This window comes from Podarcis muralis, chromosome 9 (genome assembly GCF_964188315.1).
Source record: "Podarcis muralis chromosome 9, rPodMur119.hap1.1, whole genome shotgun sequence".
Classification (NCBI taxonomy): Eukaryota; Metazoa; Chordata; class Lepidosauria; order Squamata; family Lacertidae; genus Podarcis; species Podarcis muralis.
Genome location: NC_135663.1, coordinates 26,484,238 through 26,504,147, shown reverse-complemented (window position 1 = coordinate 26,504,147; position 19,910 = coordinate 26,484,238). Strand labels below are relative to the sequence as shown.

Below are 19,910 nucleotides of genomic sequence, written 5' to 3'. Positions count from 1 at the left end.
GCATTGACTTGAAATGATCAATGGTAAAGAGACTCTGTAAGCTACAATATTTAAATTATGTTGAATATACATTTTGTTTTCTGGTTCCGTTGAATCCCAGTTGTGTCCAGAGAACCACCTTGCAGCATGCTGTAACACATCCAGACCTAACTTAGGGCAATAAGAGTGTTTTTGAAATAGTAAAGCTAATAACCTTTAAATATTTTATGTCCTGCCTAAATATATAGACTTCTGGAGACAACACATATGACAAAATAAAATGTGTATATGACTCTAATATATGGGCCTCTAGCTTAGTTGACTCCCAAGCTAAACTCAGACCTGGTGCAGTTTATTAAATAGCATCACATCCAAAGACGGGAGGTGGTGAATAGGTCGTTGGAACTGTAGGCCTATTCTCTCTCATTTCCTGCATTAATTGCATATTGCTTGGTTTGAGCTTTTTAAAAAAATCTTAGTAACATAGCTGAAACCATACATGTCTATACAGCACCTCCAGGGGCATTTCTTTGTGAACGGCACTGGGAGAAGCTGCTATAGTACCTACTCAAATCTGTTGTCATTGTTGCCTTTGATTTTTTTATAAATTCATACCTCCGTCAGTCTTTATCTCCATATCTATATCTGTGTATAAGTAGTCTATATAGGGAGATATAGATATGATTATCTGCTGTGAGAGGTCTAAGGCTTGTTTGTTTCTATTTTTCTGCATACCTACAGATAAACAACAAAACCAACGTGGTAACCAGCCCCAAAGAAAATATTCCTACCCCAACGCTGGTATACCTGGCTTTTTCCTTTTAACTTGCTTTTGAGTTCTGTTTCTGAGTTTTCTGTCCCTTTTTCCTCCTCTCTTCCCTCTTCCTTGCTCCTTGTTTGCTTTCTAAAATTTTGGCGCTGTTTTCTTTCCCCCTCTTGGGAACTTGGGATTGCACTTTTTTATATATGCATATTATTTATGTGTGTGTATAAAGAGGCAGTTGATTGTGAAACAGTGTGTTTCTAATTAGCCAATGTGACATGGAAAATGGATGTGGTTGTGCAGTAGCATTGGTAGCCGTAGTTGAATTTCATTGCATGCTGTGTCAGAAAGTGAATAGAATGTGCTTTTGTGTTGCCCTTAGCTCTTCGTCTGATGAGTGTTCCAGTATTTATAAATGAGGCTTAAACAAACTTTCTTCCTACTTTTTTCTCTCTAATACAACGTGAGTGTCAAAATCAAGGAGAGCTAACAAGATTATTGCTAGGCAACAACCAAGTAGACCTTATTCAGCTTCTCATTCTTTACTTTTTTGAAAAAACAAAAAAACACAGCAGGGCTTTGCAAGACTTCACTTACTGGGATCAAGAGGCATCTATTTCTAAAGCTGGTTATATACCACAGCTAATACAGGCATCCCCAAACTCGGCCCTCCAGATGTTTTGGGACTACAACTCCCACCATCCCTAGCTAACAGGACCAGTGGTCAGGGATGATGGGAATTGTAGTCCCAAAACATCTGGAGGGCCGAGTTTGGAGGTGCCTGCTTTAATACATAGGAGTCATTACTCCATAATAGGCTCTGCGGTGAATGTGTAGCTCATGAGTCATAACCTTGCTTAGGTTACTTATTCTGATTTCTCTAGGCTATGCAGCAAAGCCTCAAAATTAAAAACCTTTCCATTAACAATTAGCATATTGTCAGTGGCATCCAACCTACCATGTTTTGGTAAATCCTTTTGAAGAAAGGTCTTTCCAGTTTTAAAGTACTGGCACCTGTGGTTTTGTGCATGACAGCAGTCCCATTGAATATTCCCCATGGACATTCCCACTACTAAGTATTCTGAAAAGTATCGGCTTTATAGAGTCTTCTACCAGGAATTGCCCAAATGTGTGCCTGTGTGTCACCAACCCGAGAGATACTCCTGCAGATGGCTGGAGGGATATTAGACTCTGAGATGACAGCATTTCTACCATGAGTGTTAATCTCTTGTGAAATGAAAGGATCTGAAGGTAGCAATACTCGTTTGTGCTTAGGCTTTTCTATATCTATTCCTGAACCTACTCATCCCAATTTGGCCCTTCTTTAACCTTTACAGGTTGCATCGTCGTTCTTTAGTAAATTGACCTAGTTTACCATGCTAGTTGCCTTTTTGCCCAGTGGAAACTGTGAGCTAATTTTTGGAGGTGGAAGGTTAAAAAACTGGCCAGCAGTTTGATTTGGAAGACCTTGTGAGAATTGGTGCCTCTTTAGATCTCCTTCAAAGCCCTGCACATGTGTTAAATCATGAATAAGGTCTTTGCATGCTGCTACAGTAGATACGGTGGCCTTCCTTGCTGGCTTGCCAGTTTCATCCTCTGACAGTAGCTAACTTTGCCTTAGCTCTTGTCAGTGCTTAGCCCTTGTCATCTGGCTCTTCTCGTTCTCCTTCTCATGCGCGAGAAATCTATTTACTGAGAACTGTTTTCTCTCTCCTATTTTGTTCTCACTCAGGAGCCCCAAACTACTGTAATCCACAACCCAGATGGAAATAAGGTATTCAGAAAGAACCAATACTGTCCTGCACTTTTCAGATTCCACATTCCATTCAGCCCCCCGCCAAAAGAAAACACACCCCACAGTGTGTGTATTATGCGGGCTTTAGCTAGGAAATTAGCTACCTGGTATTCAGTCGTCTAGTGAAGCCTGCAGAGAATTGCTTCTCTTGTAACGGAATCCTGCAGAGAGCCCTTTTCTGCACTATTTCTGAGTTTCCTCACCTGTGCCAGAGGTGCTCGGGTAGGAGCTGTTCCACACTTTTGGTGTAGATCTCTAGCTTCTAACCTGGAACTTAATGTTCTTGCAGAGAAAAAGAAGTTCCTCCTCAGATGCAGAGTGTGGTTCAGGCTTTCCATATGCAACACTTTACCGAAGTTCAAGAAAGGCACATTTGGAGATTTGTCCCATCTGTTTTTGAGCATGTTCATTCATTCTTACATAACCTTTTATTTTGGGAGGGGGCGTGTCGGGGTGCTTGTTGCAACCAGAGTGACCAATGATCAGGGACTGGAAATTGTCATCCAAAACCTATGGAGGGCATCAGGTTGGGGAAGGTTGATCTATAAACAGGTTCAAGTTCCCCACCTCCCCCCCAAATAATAAGCATTTCCTGTACATGAATAATAGTTCCAAGGATGAGGCTACTATTGGCCAGGAAAGTAATAGTTGTAACTTGTGTCCAACTCGGATTTCACCTTCTTGGGGTGTCCTTGGAACCAAGTTTTTCTGTCTAGCTGAGGGGGAAACATTGGGGCCGGGCCCAAAGCAAAAACCTTAAGACTGCAAGGGAACCAGTAGAAGGGGAAAGGGAACTTACTAGCCAATGGACCTGAAGCTCTCCCCCCGCCCCCAGCTCTGTGCAATGCTCTTCTTCACTGAACTTCAGACGTTGTTCAGAACATCATCCAGATGCTCACATCTGGGCTGGCAAGGATGTTCTCTGGATTCCATGAGTATTATTTTATTGCATTTTTGGTCATTTGTTTTTTAATGTCTGCTGTTTATGATGGCTGTGTTTGTTGGATTGGATTGCATATCAGTTTTCCCCCCTTTCCTTGCATGGACATAAAAATCGGCTAAGCAACTGTTGAGCCATGGCTGGTGTGGTAGTGCTAGAACCCTGGAATTAGCAGCTTTCCTTTGCGGTAGAAAAGGAACCCATTTTCTATCCTTTTGTCACTGTTGGAGAGTTAAATTTGAAAAAAAGTGTTTGCCCACCAAATTTATGGTGTAGCTCTCAGTGGTGGACATGTTGCCTATCCCTGGACTAGGTAATCCTGTAATTGGTACCCCCATAATTCACTAATCAAAGAAAATGTCAAGGTATGCTCGGACATCACTATTCTTTTCTGATTTATTTCATATAACAACTGACAGCTACCCTGTTTTGTGTTTGTGGATAGTACTTGTAGTTCACACTACGGGCCTTTCTCAAGCATGTATCCCAATTTATCGTATTTATATCTCCAGTTCATTTGCATATTTATTTTACAGTCTCTGGTATATATATAATATATATAAGGCAGATTGTGACGTTTGTTTTGCTACCACCTGCTCATGAACCACATTTTGTTGTTCATATTGTGTTGAAATATGCAGTTTACAGCCTACATTCGCTAACACTTGAATTTTCAGTTTTCACTTGAATAAAAACAAAAAAACAAATGGGACAAAATGATCCATAGCTCTTTGGCATGACTACATCTACTTGTTCTGTACCATCATGGAAAATTGATAAAACTGTTTTCCCTTTCTGGGATGTGGAAACGCCCCAAACTAAAATGAACTTCATCACGGAGGTGGAAATCACTTGTAGGGGAAATCGCTGTTGAAACGTATCGTATATGGGGGGGGGGGTGGAGCCTTTTTAGCATGATGGGAGGAATGAACATGTCCATGGAGTTGACTTGTGAGGTGGTGCATGGAATTTCATGTGGTTGTTTGCAGATTATGTAAACATTTTTAAGATTGTGTTAACATAACCTATAAAGCATGATACATCTGTGTTCATGCCTCTTGACTCTTGAGCATTCTTAACAGCAGACAGAGCATGACGGTTTATTTTGAGTGGTTGGACAGATGTTGGGGTGGCGTGACGCTCGCTGATCTATTCGTTGGTGTGCATACATCATGTCTTTTAACCATCAACATTGCATTAAACATTGAATTATTTTAAGAACATATAAAAGAACACTGTCAAGGTCTTTTGGGATTCATGTCTCCCAGGGTTTGGGTTTTTTTTATACCAAGCCATAGAACAAATGTCTGAAACCAGACTTTCAAATAAAGCTCACAGAAATTACTGGCCCGTAAAATTGTGCAGTATACTTGCCCACTCACGACAGTTTTAATCATTTGTGTTGTGAGTGGAAATAAGAAACAGTTTTCTTGTCAACATGAAGGTGAATCTTACTTGTCTCAGGTGATCAGCCAAATTTACAAACCTGTGCTTGATCCACTTTCAGCATGCTTTTATATTGACTGCTTGTTTTGCTCTTTTCCTTGTATAAACTTGTTTTAAAGACAATTTTTTTGTGTCATCTTTGACAGTGTCCTTTTAAGTGTGTAGACTTATTATTATTATTAATGCATAAAACTCTGACAGCCATCTGAGATGCTTGTCTTTTTGACAATATGGTGAGTTTAAAAAACAGCGGCCTGAGGAACAAATAATTGTAAACCAGTAGGGAATAATATATCTGTCAAAACAAAGCAAAAAGCATAGAAATATGAAATCAGAGCACTTCTGTCTTTAAGCTTCCTTAATAACTTGCTTTCATCTTGAACAAATGTCTTTAAAAAACAAAACAGTGACTGGGATCCAAAGAGCGACATTTATTTTTAATTTATTGCATTTCTATACTCCCCCCCCCCCCCCAATATTCCAAAGGTCATGTACAGAAGGGGTCCCTGGATGTTCTCCAGTCCAGGCACTGACCAGACCCCAACCTGATTAGCTTCAGCAAGGTGGCCCCTATAACTATTGTGATGCTGTTTGGGATGCCAAATGAGGCCTTCATTTTTGTTTGATGTTTTGCTTTGAAAAGGAGACTGCCACATCATGCCTTCGGCTGCCTTTGAAACTCTTATCTGTTTCAAAAGTACCTTGTCATCAACAGAGTGGGCGAAAGGTGCTGCCACTGTTTGAGAAACAGAACCTCGAAACCCCTTAAATACCTGGACCTTCTGGTTCCATAGTTCTTTGGATCCTGGCAATATTAATATGAAACCACAGATTGGATTTATATGTCTTACACAGAACGACATTCCTGCACTTCTTGGTTGTAAAATGGCTGGTTCTGATGGTCAGCTTAATGTAATTCACCATCCTCTGTCTAAAAAGGATCAAAGGGTTTTAAGAAAACCAGTCAGCCCATTTTTCATGGTTCTTCCCTTACAGTCCTGTGAAGTTCAAAACAAGAAACTCGTTGTCTTTAAGCGTTCCTTTCCAATCCAAGCGGATTGCGACCGCTTCAAATTTGGCTTTAAGGGTAAAAGCCCATCACCCTCTATGTTTATTTGTTTGAGTCTCACAGTCACGTGGTCTGCTTCTGGGCTTTGCATGAGATGTTTGATGACATTGTAAATATGAATAAGTAGTGGAGTAGTAGATCAGTCAGTTGATTTTTCTTATACTTCTCAACAGGAATCCACAGAGAGCTCCAACACAACCATTGAAGACGAAGATGTGAAAGGTATTTAGCTGTACTTGTCTGGTGCATTTCTATAATTTCTTTATAATATCAAGAAAATGTGATCTTACTATTGTACTAGCTGCCAGTGTCAGCACGACCGTACTCTGCTCAAGGCGTAGAAGGCTGGACGTCAAATATTGCATGTGCTTAATGACACAAACAGGGTGACCAGGCTGAAAGTTGCAGAGAGAATTAATTTTATTACTTGTTTATTGCATTTATATCCCACCTTTCCTGCAGTGGACTCAAGGCAATATGCATGGTTCTTCCTTTCACCCTCACTACAACCCTGTGAGGTAGGTTAGACTGGGAGACAGCGGAGGAACAAAGTTCACCACAGTGACTTTTATAGCTGAGTGGGGATTTGAACCTGGGTTTCCTTCGTCCTACTTCTAACCACTGCACCACACTGCCTCCCCATATACTCTGTGCTGTAGCTGTAGTCACTTTTGCTGCTGCTAACCTTACCACTACCCGCTGGCCCTCAATTCACCCACTCTGTGGTATGGATTCCTGCAGAAATGAGGATAGGACTACGTTAAAGCAAAACAACAACAACAGCAACAACAACTCACAACAACACCCTCACCATTAGGCTCCTTTTTTGTATCTTCAACAATATGTCCTGTTCTACATTTGCAGCTTCACGTGCTCATTTACCACAGTTCCACCACAGAGCTTCATATGGAAATTAAGGCTCTGGCCTGGTTCAAATGGTGATGCTCCTTTGGTGTGGGTTGGGGGCAGGCATAAGATTTTTGTCATCTTTCCTCACCCTCCCACCTATCCTGCTCTTAAGGCCACATGGATGCACTGGCGGATGAATGTGGGGGCGGGAAGAGCGGTCCGCCCCAGGTTCCATCCGAGGGGGGTTGCCATCGCGGCCGCCCCCACCCCTGGGACGCTCAGCAGTTCACCCACCCCCGGGACGCTCGCCGTGCATGCCCCAGGATGCGTGCCATGCCTCCTAGGACGCGCACCACGCCCCCGGATGTACGCCACTCCCAGTACTGGAGCACGTAGCTCTGCCACTACATGGATGTCATATTTAAGTAGATTAAATTGAGTGTTAATAGGTCTGAACAGCATAATAAATACTATAGATAAAATATGGGTCCACACACATGGTCAAAGAGCATGGGGACTCAGTTAAATGGAGAGTGAAATTGGCGAAATGGAAAACGTTGAAGAACTGTAAGTTAATGTATTTATGATTAAATAATGGATTTTTTTTCACACTTCTGTTTCAAACATGTTTCTTCACTACTGTTTGTTCTAAGCAGCATTTTTATAAACAGTCTGTTCAGATGCCAGTATTTTTGTTTCCTGGCCAGATTTATGTTTTTCTTTTACATTTTCCTCTTTTCTCCTATTACTATAACATACTCTCATATTTCCTTAGGCCATCTTTCCCAAACTGGTGCCCTCCAGATATTTTGTACTACAACTCCCATCACCCCCCACTTTGCTTGCTAGGGGTGATGGGATTTGTAGTCCAAAGCATCTGAAGAGCGACAGCTTGGGAGAGACTGTTATGAGGGTGTGATCTGTTTTCTTAGTCAGAGATGCATGCATAAGGTTCCTAGCTAGTCTCCCATGAGAGGATGGTAGCCACTTTGATTGCCATGATTTCTCTGTGTGATTTCCCCCTGAAAAAGTACTTTTTTTCAAGGCCACAATCAATGTGCAAAATGCACCTTGGTGGGTTCCATGGCTGCAAAAAAAAAAGTTTTTTGGGGGGGGCCTCATGTGAAATCAGGGCAATCAAAATGGCTGCCATGCTCTTACAATAAAAAATGGGACTGTGGTGTCTTGGACCTTGACTTCAAAGTGTTGGAGGGTATGGCAAGGCATGAAAGGCCATCCTTCCCATTATCCATTTCCAGAGTCTCCAAGGTTGTTTTGCGCGGGGTGGGGTGGGGGATATTTTAAAAGTATCCAGAGAAAAGAATAATAATGAAGCTGAAGGTCACAGATAGTTTGAGCTTCAGCGCAATATTATTCATGGAACACTGGTTTGACCGTCAGTAAATGGGCAGATTTAATTGTAAATAATAGGTATTTTTTCACATCCTTGCTAAAGCTTTTTGGAAAACTATGCAACATTGTAAAGTTAAAAGATACTGGAAGTATAAGAAATGAAATGAAAAAGCATTGTTTTATAATGTGAAATTAGTTTCTTTGGGTACTATAACCCAAATGGTTTTGTTTTGCAAAGGGCTTGTCCGTCCCCCCCCCCCCCAGTTAATGGTGCTTGTATCTTTTATAAGGCTTTTAAACTTGTTACAGTAATAATCTGATGCAATGGAATTAACAATTATGTGCAGGGAATAAATTTATTAGAGAAGAAAAAGTAAGGTATTGTTTTGTGGACACTGCAGATTTAAAGATGAAATTTAAATAAATAGAAGTCTTAGGTGTTTGGGGTTTGTATTTTTTTAGGAAGAGCAAATATATTTGTTAATACTATTTATAGCACATGCTGTAGAATGCTTTGCCTTCCTGCGCAGCAGCTATAGCAGTTTCTTCCAAATATGATTGTGTCTTCCATTATTTATTTATTCATATACTGTGCTTTGTATAATGGATTCCAGGGCAGAGAATAGCATAAAACACCAATATATACACTAAAATCATATTGGGAACAATTTGTGACAGTAGCCAGAGATGGGGAAGAAATTTGAATCGGTTCACGTTTAAAGGTGAAACTCCCTAATTCACAGTTTCCAAAATAATACTAGAATCAAAATACAGCATATCTTTGAAAGTCACACTTTTCTGATTTTGCAGTAATGTGTACAAAAGTGCATATACTGTCTGCAGAAAAATGTCTATTTGAGAAGGTGTTTTTCAGTTGAATGCCCCCTTTGCCCCTTAGAAATCTTCAAAGGACTGAGAAAGTTATGCAGGAAGTTACAGAGGGTAAGGGAGATGAGCAGAAAATGTGGCGATATCCTTGTACCCGCAGTGGTAGCCTCCACTAGATCCCACTTCCCTTGTTGAATGTAAGGATCTGACCACTGAAACCTGTTTAGTCCCTTTCCAGTATCTTAAGATTTTGCCAGACCAGAAGACTGGGGTTCTTGAGAAACCAAAGTCTGCACTAAACATAAGAAGAATCCTGCTGGACCAGCCTAAAAGACCACACAGTCCAGCATACTATTGGCCAACCCACAGTGCATATGGGAAGCTTGTAAACAGGACCTGAGCCCAACACCACTCTCCCTACTTGTGAATCTCACCAACTCATATTCAGATGCATTCTGTCTCTGACAGTGGAAGCAGAGCATAATCATAATGGCAAATAGCCATGGATAACTTTATCCTCCATGAATCCGCTTGTTATCTAACTTGGTGCAGGATACGAAGTCCCACGCTTGTGTGGCGATCCTGAAGATACTAAGAACATGCACATCCTTGAAAAGAAGGGTTAGAATAATGGCCAAACATTAGCGTTCATCAACCTTACAGTCTGGGTTTGTCTTAGTGAAGGCTATAGGACTACTCCATGGGTTTGTGAATCACATTTATCAGCCTAGCAGGTACCTTATGAATGCAACCCGTATTCCATATTTAATGTTGTTTTTACTGATCTGCATTAATTGTAGCTCGACCAGAATGTTACGAACAAACTGACTTAGGTGCACTGGCTACTCTCTCGAGGTAATTATTATTTATCTGAGTAAATAGTGCATATTACCATAGGAAAGTAAGGATATATTCCTTCTGTGCTGGCATCTGAACAGAGACCCATAGTGGTGAATAGTATCCCTTTCGAGCTTTTGGGTCAACCTGATTTTTCCATAAAGAGTTCTTGTTGATTTTGCCATGCTCAAAGATGTTCACTTGTTGCGTGTGATTCAATTACCATTTTTGCTTTAGCCTTTTCTTTTCTTTTCTCCCCCCCCCCTCACATTTTCATGCCCCACATACAGCTCTCAGAAAGGAGGGTGACATGGAGGTGTCATGTTCTACTCACCATCTCTCTTCTCCCATTGCTTCTTCATCTTACCTGTCGCCATCTTTGTTGTGTCCCAGCGGCCGCTCCTGCTGCCTGTGGCTCCTGAGGATTCTGATCATACTCTACCTGCTCATCTTTGTTTGTTCATATGTTGTGTTTCTTTCCATCAATTCGGCGGCAAAGTCCAAGAAAATTACAAATTCACAGAGTCACTTGCATGAATCTGGGCCCTCCCAGTCCACTCCTTCCTCTCTTTTATGTAAGTTGAGGGGTGCAGACAGTTCACTTCATTCACTCTGTCTCCGCTCCCAGTTGTAGAAATATAATGTTGAGACTTGGCCAGAAACTTGCAGTGGGCTTCAATTTAATGTCTGGATAACCATGTCTGTTTAACACTGGAGGATGCTCTCCCTTCCTTTGATGAAACTAAGCCCATTTGTGACTCTTCTGTGGGGAAGAAAGCCTATTAAAGAAATCATTTTGCCTGCAAAGTTGGATGAACTTGAATTTCATCACATTCACTGGGAGGAAAAGGAAGGAAACTCTTGTGTTTTATAGACAAATCAGTAGCGGGTTTAGGAATGTTTGTGTTGCTGATGTAAAACCAGTGATCTTGTCTTCTCTTTATATTTAATAGGCTCTTGGGACATTTGTTGAATTTTTAAAACACTGTTTTATGATTTTGAGCCACTTTGGGGAGATTTTGTGTGTGTGTTGAACAATGGAAAACAAATGTTTAAATAACCTAATTAATAAAATGTAGCACAGGTCAAGGCACACTCCTCCAGGATGTTCTCCCGGACAAGACCCATTAAATGAATGGTAGCACTACCAAGCCCTATTATTAGTATTAGTATTACATTTATTAGTATTAGTAGTATTAGTATTACATTTATACCCCACCTTCTCACCAAAAAACTTAAGGTGGTGTACTTGGTTCTTCCCCTTCCCATTTTATCCTAAAAATAATCCTGTTAATCGTGCTTCCATTCATCTGCACCACACTTGGCCCATTTAAATATCTTGGTAGATGTGCCATAGGTCAGAGATTATAGTCCAATGCAGCATGTTCTCCAGGTCACACACACACACACACACAAATACATCCCTGTTTTGGTGGGGGTGCAGTGCTTGGTATTTCATGTGCTGCACAGATGGGGTGCATTTTTATTTATTGCAGTTATTTACATCCCACCCTTAAGGGTACACATCCGTTTGAGGTGGCTTACAGGTAACGCTGTCACGTTAGTAAAATCATAATAAATAAAAAAAAATCAAAACCAAAGACATGAGTTAGCTATACAGGAGCTCCAGTGTATCTGAGGCAAGGGTTGCATTGCTTTTTAAAGTTTATATATGAAGAAAATATTAAATCGGGAAAGGGCATAATGTTTAATTTATGGGTAAACGCAGTAGAAAATGTTGTGCTTCTTGCTTCGTAATCAGAAGCAGAAATTACTTACAGGACAAGTAAACATAAGCAAGGCAAAGTTATATAGATACATTATGAAGGAAATGGATTCCTGTGTGTTTTGTTCTTTACGAGCCTCACTCTGACTGGGTATATTTCTGCTTGGCAGTAGAATATCTCAGTGGCTGCAAAGAATGATGATTCAGACTTGTATAAGGAAAATGAGACCTGCTGCCATGTAACTGCATTAGGATGGAGTGCTGCAAAACAGAATCATAATGGCATGTGGCTGTCCTGTAGAAATAAAGCATTCAATTATTGTGATGGAGCCAGATGGCAGCTATTGGCATTCACGGGTGTTAAGTATACATAGAGCATGTTGTTAGGGGAATTTATGAGATCCGTAAACACCCCTTACCCATTCTGGGTATAATTTACCAGAATGCTCTCTCCTGTGCAAACCCCACCGAAATGATTAGGAGCATAAGTTCCATTTGTTTTTTATGGGGTTTGCATACGATAGGCCTCAGAGTTAGCCATTACCATTTTAAAATATGAGTTGGTATATGAAAGTTTTATCTATCTATTTAGCTATCTATCTGAATACATGCATAGATACAAACATATTACATCTCAAGTAGAATAATTTAGTCGAGGTATAAATGCCCCTGTTTGCACAATTCTCCTGTGCACCCAGTGCAAGAGCATCAAGATCTCTGGTGCTATTGTCCAGCCCCCATTCATTTCACTCGGCCTGCCATGCGCTATTTCAGAATGGCATGTCATTTGTGATTCTAAAAGCTCTGCTTCTATTGCACTTTTAAAAGCATTTCCTGAGATTCTACAGTTACTCTTTCCAGTCACATTTTTTAAAACAAACAAACAAACCCCAACAACATTTACCCCTTCTTTTTTGTAGAAGTGTTAGACAAAGGCAACGAGAGAGGCAGGCATTCCTATACAAAGTATTATTTTAAAAGGCACCCATGGGCAAACTGCTGAAATCAGAATGAGGAATTTGTGGCCTTCTAGGCTTTGCCGGACTACAACAACTTCCACCATCCCTGCCCATTGGGCATGCTGGCTGGAGCTGCTGATGGGAGTTGGAGTCCAATAACATTGGCAGGGGGCTGTCGCCACATTGTTTAAAGAAAGTGGAACTTTTTCTGTATAGTGTTAATACGATGTGTTGTAAACCAAATAAACAGCAGCAGCCTTATAAAGCTCAGCTACTGGAGATTGAATGCTACCCATAATCTTCTTTTAATAGAGCTGCTATTCAGAGTTTGCCAACATTTAGCTGCAAAATGCTGTATTGGTAAACTTGGGCTGCCATTTTGATATACTAGTTTTGTCCATGTTTTCTTACGGGTAAATCCCAGGCATAGAATCAGGCAGAGTGCTATTGCATACCCAGTGGAAGAGGCCTATTGCCTTTTTAGTATCTGTGAGCCTTCCAAAGGCATTCAACCCAGATGCTGAAGTAGGTGGGTGTTACCAGAATGCTACACTAGATGGACATTAAACTGATACCGCCAAGCTCTTTTTATGTGTTGTGGGAACTTTCAGACTTGCAGAGTTTATTGTGGCATAGGCATTTGTAAACTAATTGGTGCTAGTGCATGAAAGCTTATGCTACAGCAAATATGATTTTCTTTAAAGTCCCACTAGACTCGCCTTGTATGTGTCTATTGCTGTAATGGAATAACATGGCTCCCGCCTGTTTTATTTCTGGCGTGCATTTTCATAGGGTAGCTTTGCCAGATGCACGAGTAGTTAATAAAGTGCCACAGGACTTAGTGTCCTTGTTCAGTCAAAACAAAACAGAAACAAAGAAATTCATCCCTTGAACACATAGGCTTTTTATTGCCTAATTATTAGGTAAACACAGATGACTGGGCATGGTCTTTGGATGAACGGAGCATTGTGCCAATATATTGTCAATGCACTTTTCAGAAGATTGATGTTTTCCTGTCTGTTTCTGAAGCACAGTTCAGCCCAGAAGCAGAAGCCACGAGGACACAAGCTTTACCCCCCACCCCAATCTGTCTAAAAGTTGAAATTCGTTGGCATCGTGCCATGGGAGAATGGTGCCATGGGAGAATGTAAGAGCCATCTGCTTTATGCAAAACAGTTTCATAATCTTATCCTGCTCTAAATGATCTGATTGGTCAAATGCAAAAGAGGGCAGCACTCCTGGATCTTCTAATAAATATGTAGAAGAGGGAATTTTTGCAGGTGCAGCTTCTCACAGAATGGTGGCAGGAAATCCCTTTCCACACAGGGAAGATACATGAGTACTGTCCTCCTCCTTTTGATTTGATCAGTCTAAGCCACTGCTGTCCATTTGGTGACTTGGGACCTAATACTGGGTTGTGCAGTTCTAAACAAATCAAGAGGACGCCCCAATCCAGGTCTGGGTGAAAGAAAGGTCTTGTGTTTGGAACCAAACCTCAGCAAATTCAAAACCTCCATTCAAAGTTTTTAAACAGAGGTTGGATAGCCCAGTGTTTCCCAAACTTTTTTGGGCAACGGCACACCTGTTTACTGAAAAAAAATCTCGCGGCACACCACCATTAAAGCCCCGCCCCGTGACGTCAGCGCGCAGCGTCACGCCGGGAGGGACGCACGAAAGTGAAAGTTTTTTCCCTCCCCCCTCAGTCCCTCGCTCGGAATTCAGCTTGTTTGGGGCATCGCTCCGGCTGCTCCCTCTCCCGCCGCGCAGGAGCGATGCCTCTCTCTGGCTCTCCCTCCGCGCAGTCTACGGAGACAAAGCGAGAAATGTAAGACTAAATCTAAGTGAATCAATAAGAAAGGAGGATATGATGGTATGTAAATTAGACGGGCAGGTTGAGATGACAGGAGGGGCTGGGATGGATGCGGCTCTGTAGGAGAGAGGGGCAACCCGGGCAGCGGCTGAGAAACCCGCTGCGTCCGCCGGTTTCCACTTATTCTGCCCCGCGTGGGGAAGAAGGCGGGAGGCCTGTGGCAGGAGCTCCGCCCCGAGGGTTGTCTTCTGCTGCGCCGGGTGAGAGGATCCGTCGCTAAGCCGGACACACGCACGCTCTTCTCCGCCCAGAGGTTCGGGAGCGCACGCAGCTCGGGCTCGGCTGAATCTCCCACCAAGCGCCTCCTGCTCGCCGCTGCTCTTGGCTCCAGCCTCCCTCGCTTTGCGCGCCGAGCGGCTCCTCGCCGCCGCCGCCCCGCCTCTCGCCGCCCGACTCGCCCGCCTCCCTCCAGGCATCTCGCGGCACACCAGCCGATGTCTCACGGCACACTCGTGTGCCGCGGAACACCGGTTGGGAAACACTGGGATAGCCATCTGTCAGGGATTATATAGCTGTGATTTCTGCACTTCAGAGAGTTGGACTAGATAACACTTGGGATCGCTTCCAACTCTACAATTCTCTGTTATTAAAAAAATTATCAGGAAAACTCAGTGGATTACAGGGATACTTCCTAAGTCTATTTCCTAAGTGGCATGTTATGAATATTAGTGGCACAAGTGAACAAAAATTAGCAAGCTTCTGTGTTGATAAGCTATGAATTTAGAATGTAAGCCAGCCTTCCAGAAATTTTCAAAGTGCCCAGAAATGTTGTGTTGTTACTTAGCCACAGTGGGTGGCTTTTCCCCAGCCTGTTGCTAACTGAAACATCTTTGCTGAGCGCAATTCACATAACAACAAGAAAAATAAATAACAATAATTTTATTATTTGTACCCTGCCCATCTGACTGGGTTGCCCCAGCCACTCTGGGCGGCTTTCCTTTAATGCAAAGCTTCTCATTCTTAAAAGTGCTGAGAAGCAAATGTTAATGTTTCTGTTTTTGATTGGATAGGTATTGCGGCCCTTTTCTTTTCTAGATGGTGCTGTTGCTTCCGGAAAAAAAAATGAGGTGACTCTAGAAGGTGACAAATGTTCACTCCTCTCTCCAAAACCTTCATAAGGAAACTTTGGATTCTGAGGGAGAATGAAAGAGCCCCCCAGGAAAGTAGGTCTATGTCTTGCTTATCTGGAGGTGGTTGTGGGTGTGCCTTGTTTATCAGACATAGGGAGAAGTAAACCCGCTAACACGAATTTATCAAATTTAGAGATATGTTGCCGCCCCTGCCTGTCCCCTGCCCCGCAAGCTCGATCTGAAAATTGATTGGAATGATCAAGTGTTCAAGTTTAGCCCTTTAAAAGAAAATAGAAGGGGTTTTCAAAAGTTCGTTTTAAACACTTGTTTAAAGCTTTCCCCAGGCTTCAGCCCCCATCATCTTCTGCTCTCCTCCCTACCCCTGCCTTCATGTATTCCCCATGAATGAATTGGGAAGGGTGGCCGAGGGGTATGGTTTTAAATCATGTTCTAAATCAGCCTGTGCTCAGCTTTTCTTAGTAATCGCTCCCTCCATCACCTGAACGAAAAGATGGGTGCAATCCGACTGGGACAGTGCCAGTGCCAGGAAACCCTCTCTTTTATCACCTGTTTCATATTTTATCGGTACTGTCCTCTCTGATTCTCATTTGAGGATGGGTTGTATCTCAGGGGCAGAGTACATGCTTTGCGTACAGAGAATCTCAAGTTTTATCTTTGGCATCTCCAGATAGGACCAGAAAAGACTTCTGCCTAGTACCCTGGGGAGCCAGATAGGCCAGGGCTGACTGGTTCCTAGTGATGGTAATTGCCACCACCATATAGCTGATACCCAGTGCATAAATTAGCTTCCTCTTCCTTTTGTTAAGGGGCCTAGCATCCTGGTATGGGCAAGTTGGGAGGTATACATATCCTTTAGTGTGTTTGGATAGCAGATAGTCCATATGCTGACACTCCTGTTTCTCCTGTTTCTCGTTTTTCTGTTCATTAGGGCATGAGGCATTTGCGTTTTCACTAGGTATGCAGAGAGTCTTGGGAGAATCTTTTCTTCTTAGGAAATTGAAGAGAGAATCAGCTGCTTAAAACTTCTGCCAGATCATTAGTGAGTGAATCACAGTGAATCACTTGGAGCAGCAGACACTGGAAAGTAATATCACTGTACAGATGACAGCTTAAGTGTTTAGGTTCGCCATAAAGTCATTCAAAACATATTAAATAAATGTCTCTGGCTTTTTATTTGAAGAAAAAAACAACCCCTACTCTTCAGTAGGAACTTAAATAATTTTCATATGAATGATATGTATTATTCACATTACCTGTTCCCCCAAGTAAGTTTTAGCCAGATCCAGTTTTGCTTTGCTTGAAAAGACTCCTGTCTAAGACCTTGGGGGGAGGTAGATGGTCTGACTGGTTCCTAAGTGATGGTGATTGCCACCACCTTCTGGTTTCAGGAAAAAACCCAGAAATTGATTTTCTAGAGCAGAGTGACTATCCGTACCATACATTTAAAACAGTCTTATACCACTTTAACAGTCATGGCTTTCCTGAAACAATCATGGGGAACATAGTTTTTTAAGGGGGCTGAGAGACCCCCTCACAGCAATACAGATCCCAGCACTCTTAGCAAACTAGTTTTCCAGGATTTGGGGGGGGGGGTGTCTGCTAAAGGGGCATGAGTGCTTTAAATGTATGGTGTGGATATGATCATATGGCACAGCGGTCTTCCTTGTAGAGGGTGATACAGTAGATTCTAAACTTCTTTGGAGTCACTATATGAGTACAGGAATAAATCACTGCAGCAAGAAGCTGTATTAAATGCCCTCAACCTCCTTGCATACATGCATGCATGCATGCATGCATGTAGAGGGGTTGTTTTGTTTTTTGTAGAGGCTTGGGTCAAAATGCAATACTTGCCCCTGGCCTATGCCTTCCTCAACCCTTCGGAGGACTTATTGCGACACACAAGCATTCCTGGCAGCATAAGCATATGAAGTGAAACGGGAGGATTATGCTAAAATAAAGTAATAATATTTGGAATTCATATTAAATTCCAAAGACTTAAATTTTCTCTTTCAGCTTTGATGAGTTTTAGATTAAGCTCGGTGATCACCCAGCTGCTCAACTCTGAACACATAAACCGTGCAATTGGTCTGTTTGCAGAGGTTGCCAGCACTCTCCATCTTCCATCCCATGATGGAATGTGTATGAGCTGGTCACTGCTTCTTGCCAGTAGGGATTCCCAACTCTGGTTCATAAGAGCAGCACCAAATTTGTTGCATGTGTACAACTCTGAACCCAGTGTGCACACCAGTTAAGCCAGAGTACATGATTTAACTCCATGCCTTCGAAAAACTTTAGACTATCTGACGCTTGATTATGAAGGTTGACGGCAAATCTGTAATTCAGAGACCAAGGGCCAACCTGAAACATGCATGGTACATGTCTTTGATTCAGTAGATGTTGTGATGAGCTAAGTTTGGGTTGGATCCAGGGTTGTTGCTCCATACATAGAAGTTCCTTCCGTTCATGGAAAGAAAGTTGTACTCACAGAAAGACCACTTGCATGGCCACAGCTCCCCTTCTCCAAGAATGGGTGTGAACAGAGAAACATCCAGCCCTGATCAATGGTATAAGCACCAACTTAAGGCAAATAGATGCCAGGCTATCTCCTATTAAAGAGGTAGGGAACCTGTGGCACTCTGGTTATTTCTGAGCTACAACTTCCATTCTCCCTGACCTTTGGCCACGCTGGCTGAGGCTGATCGGATTTGGAATCCAGTAACATTTGGAGGGCCACAGGTTCCCCACTCCTGCCTTAGTCTTTATGTAGCCTTCAGCTGGCTTTGCTGTTGTCATCCTACAAAAGAAGCAACTCTTTGTAATACTTGGCCTTGGGTGTCGTATATGCTGCAGAACTTCAGAATCTAAGCATCATTTCTCCTCTTAGATTATTTCTCATCTTGTGCATCCCTTGAAGGTTTTTAAGCAGAGATTGGATGGCCATCTGTCATGGATGCTTTAGTTGAGAGTCCTGCATTGTTGGGGGTTGGACTAGATGACTCTTAGGGTCCCTTCCAACTATGATTCTATGTTGTTTGCCAGTATTGTAGGAATGAGATTTCAGTAGTAAAGGATATCATTGGTGAGACCCCTAAGTGTGTGCAACAGGCTTCAGGATTGCGGAAGGTATCTTTGTATATAAGTATGTTTGTATGTGTACACATGTACAGGGGTGATTAAATAAAACACAGTATTCACCTAATGTAAATTGGCATGTAATGGGAAAAGAAACCAGATTCACAAAAGAATGGGACCTAACTGGCTATGTCAAGCTGTAGCTGTGCTAGAAAAGCTTATGGGAACCAAACAGAATGTAACTGAGCAAGGGAATGCTGTAGCTCAAAAAGCCAGTGCCATTAACAGGTGGTAGTTTCAAAAGCAATTGGATCCAAGATGGAGGTGCTACAGCATGACTACAATCAGGGTTGTTGTGTTCGGTCTGAAGCTTTGAAGTGAAAAGGAGGAAAAGGTTGACAGGCTGGAAAGAAACTGAAAGAGAACTGCAAGAATGAGAAAAGATATCACATGTAGAAGGAGCATCATGCCCTTAAATTGGACAGCCAACAAGCCAGGCATTGAAAACTGTGTCTCTCTCGATAATCTTTCTTTTGAAGTTCTCTCAGGTCGTTTGCTGCTGAAGGCCTTTCTCAAACTTGTCCTGCATTTTTTTTAAAAAAAAATAAATAAATCCCTTCTGGTCTCATTTCCTACTAAACATCTTACATCCCATGTATAAACCTGTAGCTGCATTCAGCACGAGCGATGAAGCATTTCTGTTATTTGTATTTGTTGCTCCCAAGTTTTGCTTGCTCTCATCATGCTTGCGGGTCAGCTTTCCAGTGACTCAGGCAAGGACAAGAGAGTGAAGTTTCTCATATAACTGAGCACTGTGCTGCTTGTAGCAGAAGCAATCATTTTAGAGCCAGAAGACTCCTGTGCCTTTATTGAGTAGGAAAGAAATTCACCTTCTTGATGGTTTGCACCTATTCAACTGGAACGGACAGCATAGTGTAACTGCATGGATATACGCTCTGAGCTGCAGTTGGTATTTGGTGTGCAGACCCTTGACAAATGTGTGAGAAAGCTATTCCTGCCAAGCCCCTATTGTGCTAATGAAATGTACACACACACACACAAAAGTGTGTATGTGTGTTGGGAGGGGGTGAGTAGTGCTGGAAGAAATGGTGCCAGATGTGATAGAAATGTACAGCCACAGCCGTGTACAGCAGCAACAAGGCTTCCTTAATCTCATTTCCTGGGGTTGTAGGATTGTGCAGGTGCATTGCTTTCAGGTCAGCTGATACAGTTCATGCAGTTAAAAGCTGCAAAAATAGGAGCCTGATTCAGTTGTTGTCACAAACTGAATTAAGTTGAGAGATACCCATTCACGGTGTTCCTATTGAAAAGT

At 42.2% G+C, this 19,910-nt stretch overlaps 1 protein-coding gene and 1 long non-coding RNA gene across 13 annotated transcripts in view; both read left to right on the top strand.

The window, feature by feature from the left end:
- Positions 1–19,910, top strand: part of CAMK2D (calcium/calmodulin dependent protein kinase II delta) — a 144,564-nt gene that overhangs the window by 114,084 nt on the left and 10,570 nt on the right. For 7 of the 12 annotated variants that reach the window (XM_028745266.2, XM_028745268.2, XM_028745269.2 and 4 more), the window contains 3 exons: positions 721–780; positions 2,475–2,516; positions 6,166–6,214. In XM_028745266.2, coding sequence (XP_028601099.1) covers positions 721–780; positions 2,475–2,516; positions 6,166–6,214 — 151 coding nt within the window. The remainder of the gene's footprint in view (positions 1–720; positions 781–2,474; positions 2,517–6,165; positions 6,215–19,910) is intronic. The other 5 variants (XM_028745273.2, XM_028745275.2, XM_028745272.2 and 2 more) reach the window with 1 other exon arrangement.
- Positions 10,492–12,474, top strand: LOC144328855 (uncharacterized). Its single transcript, XR_013394160.1, has 2 exons — positions 10,492–11,022; positions 11,054–12,474. It is a non-coding gene; the product is annotated as an uncharacterized LOC144328855 (long non-coding RNA).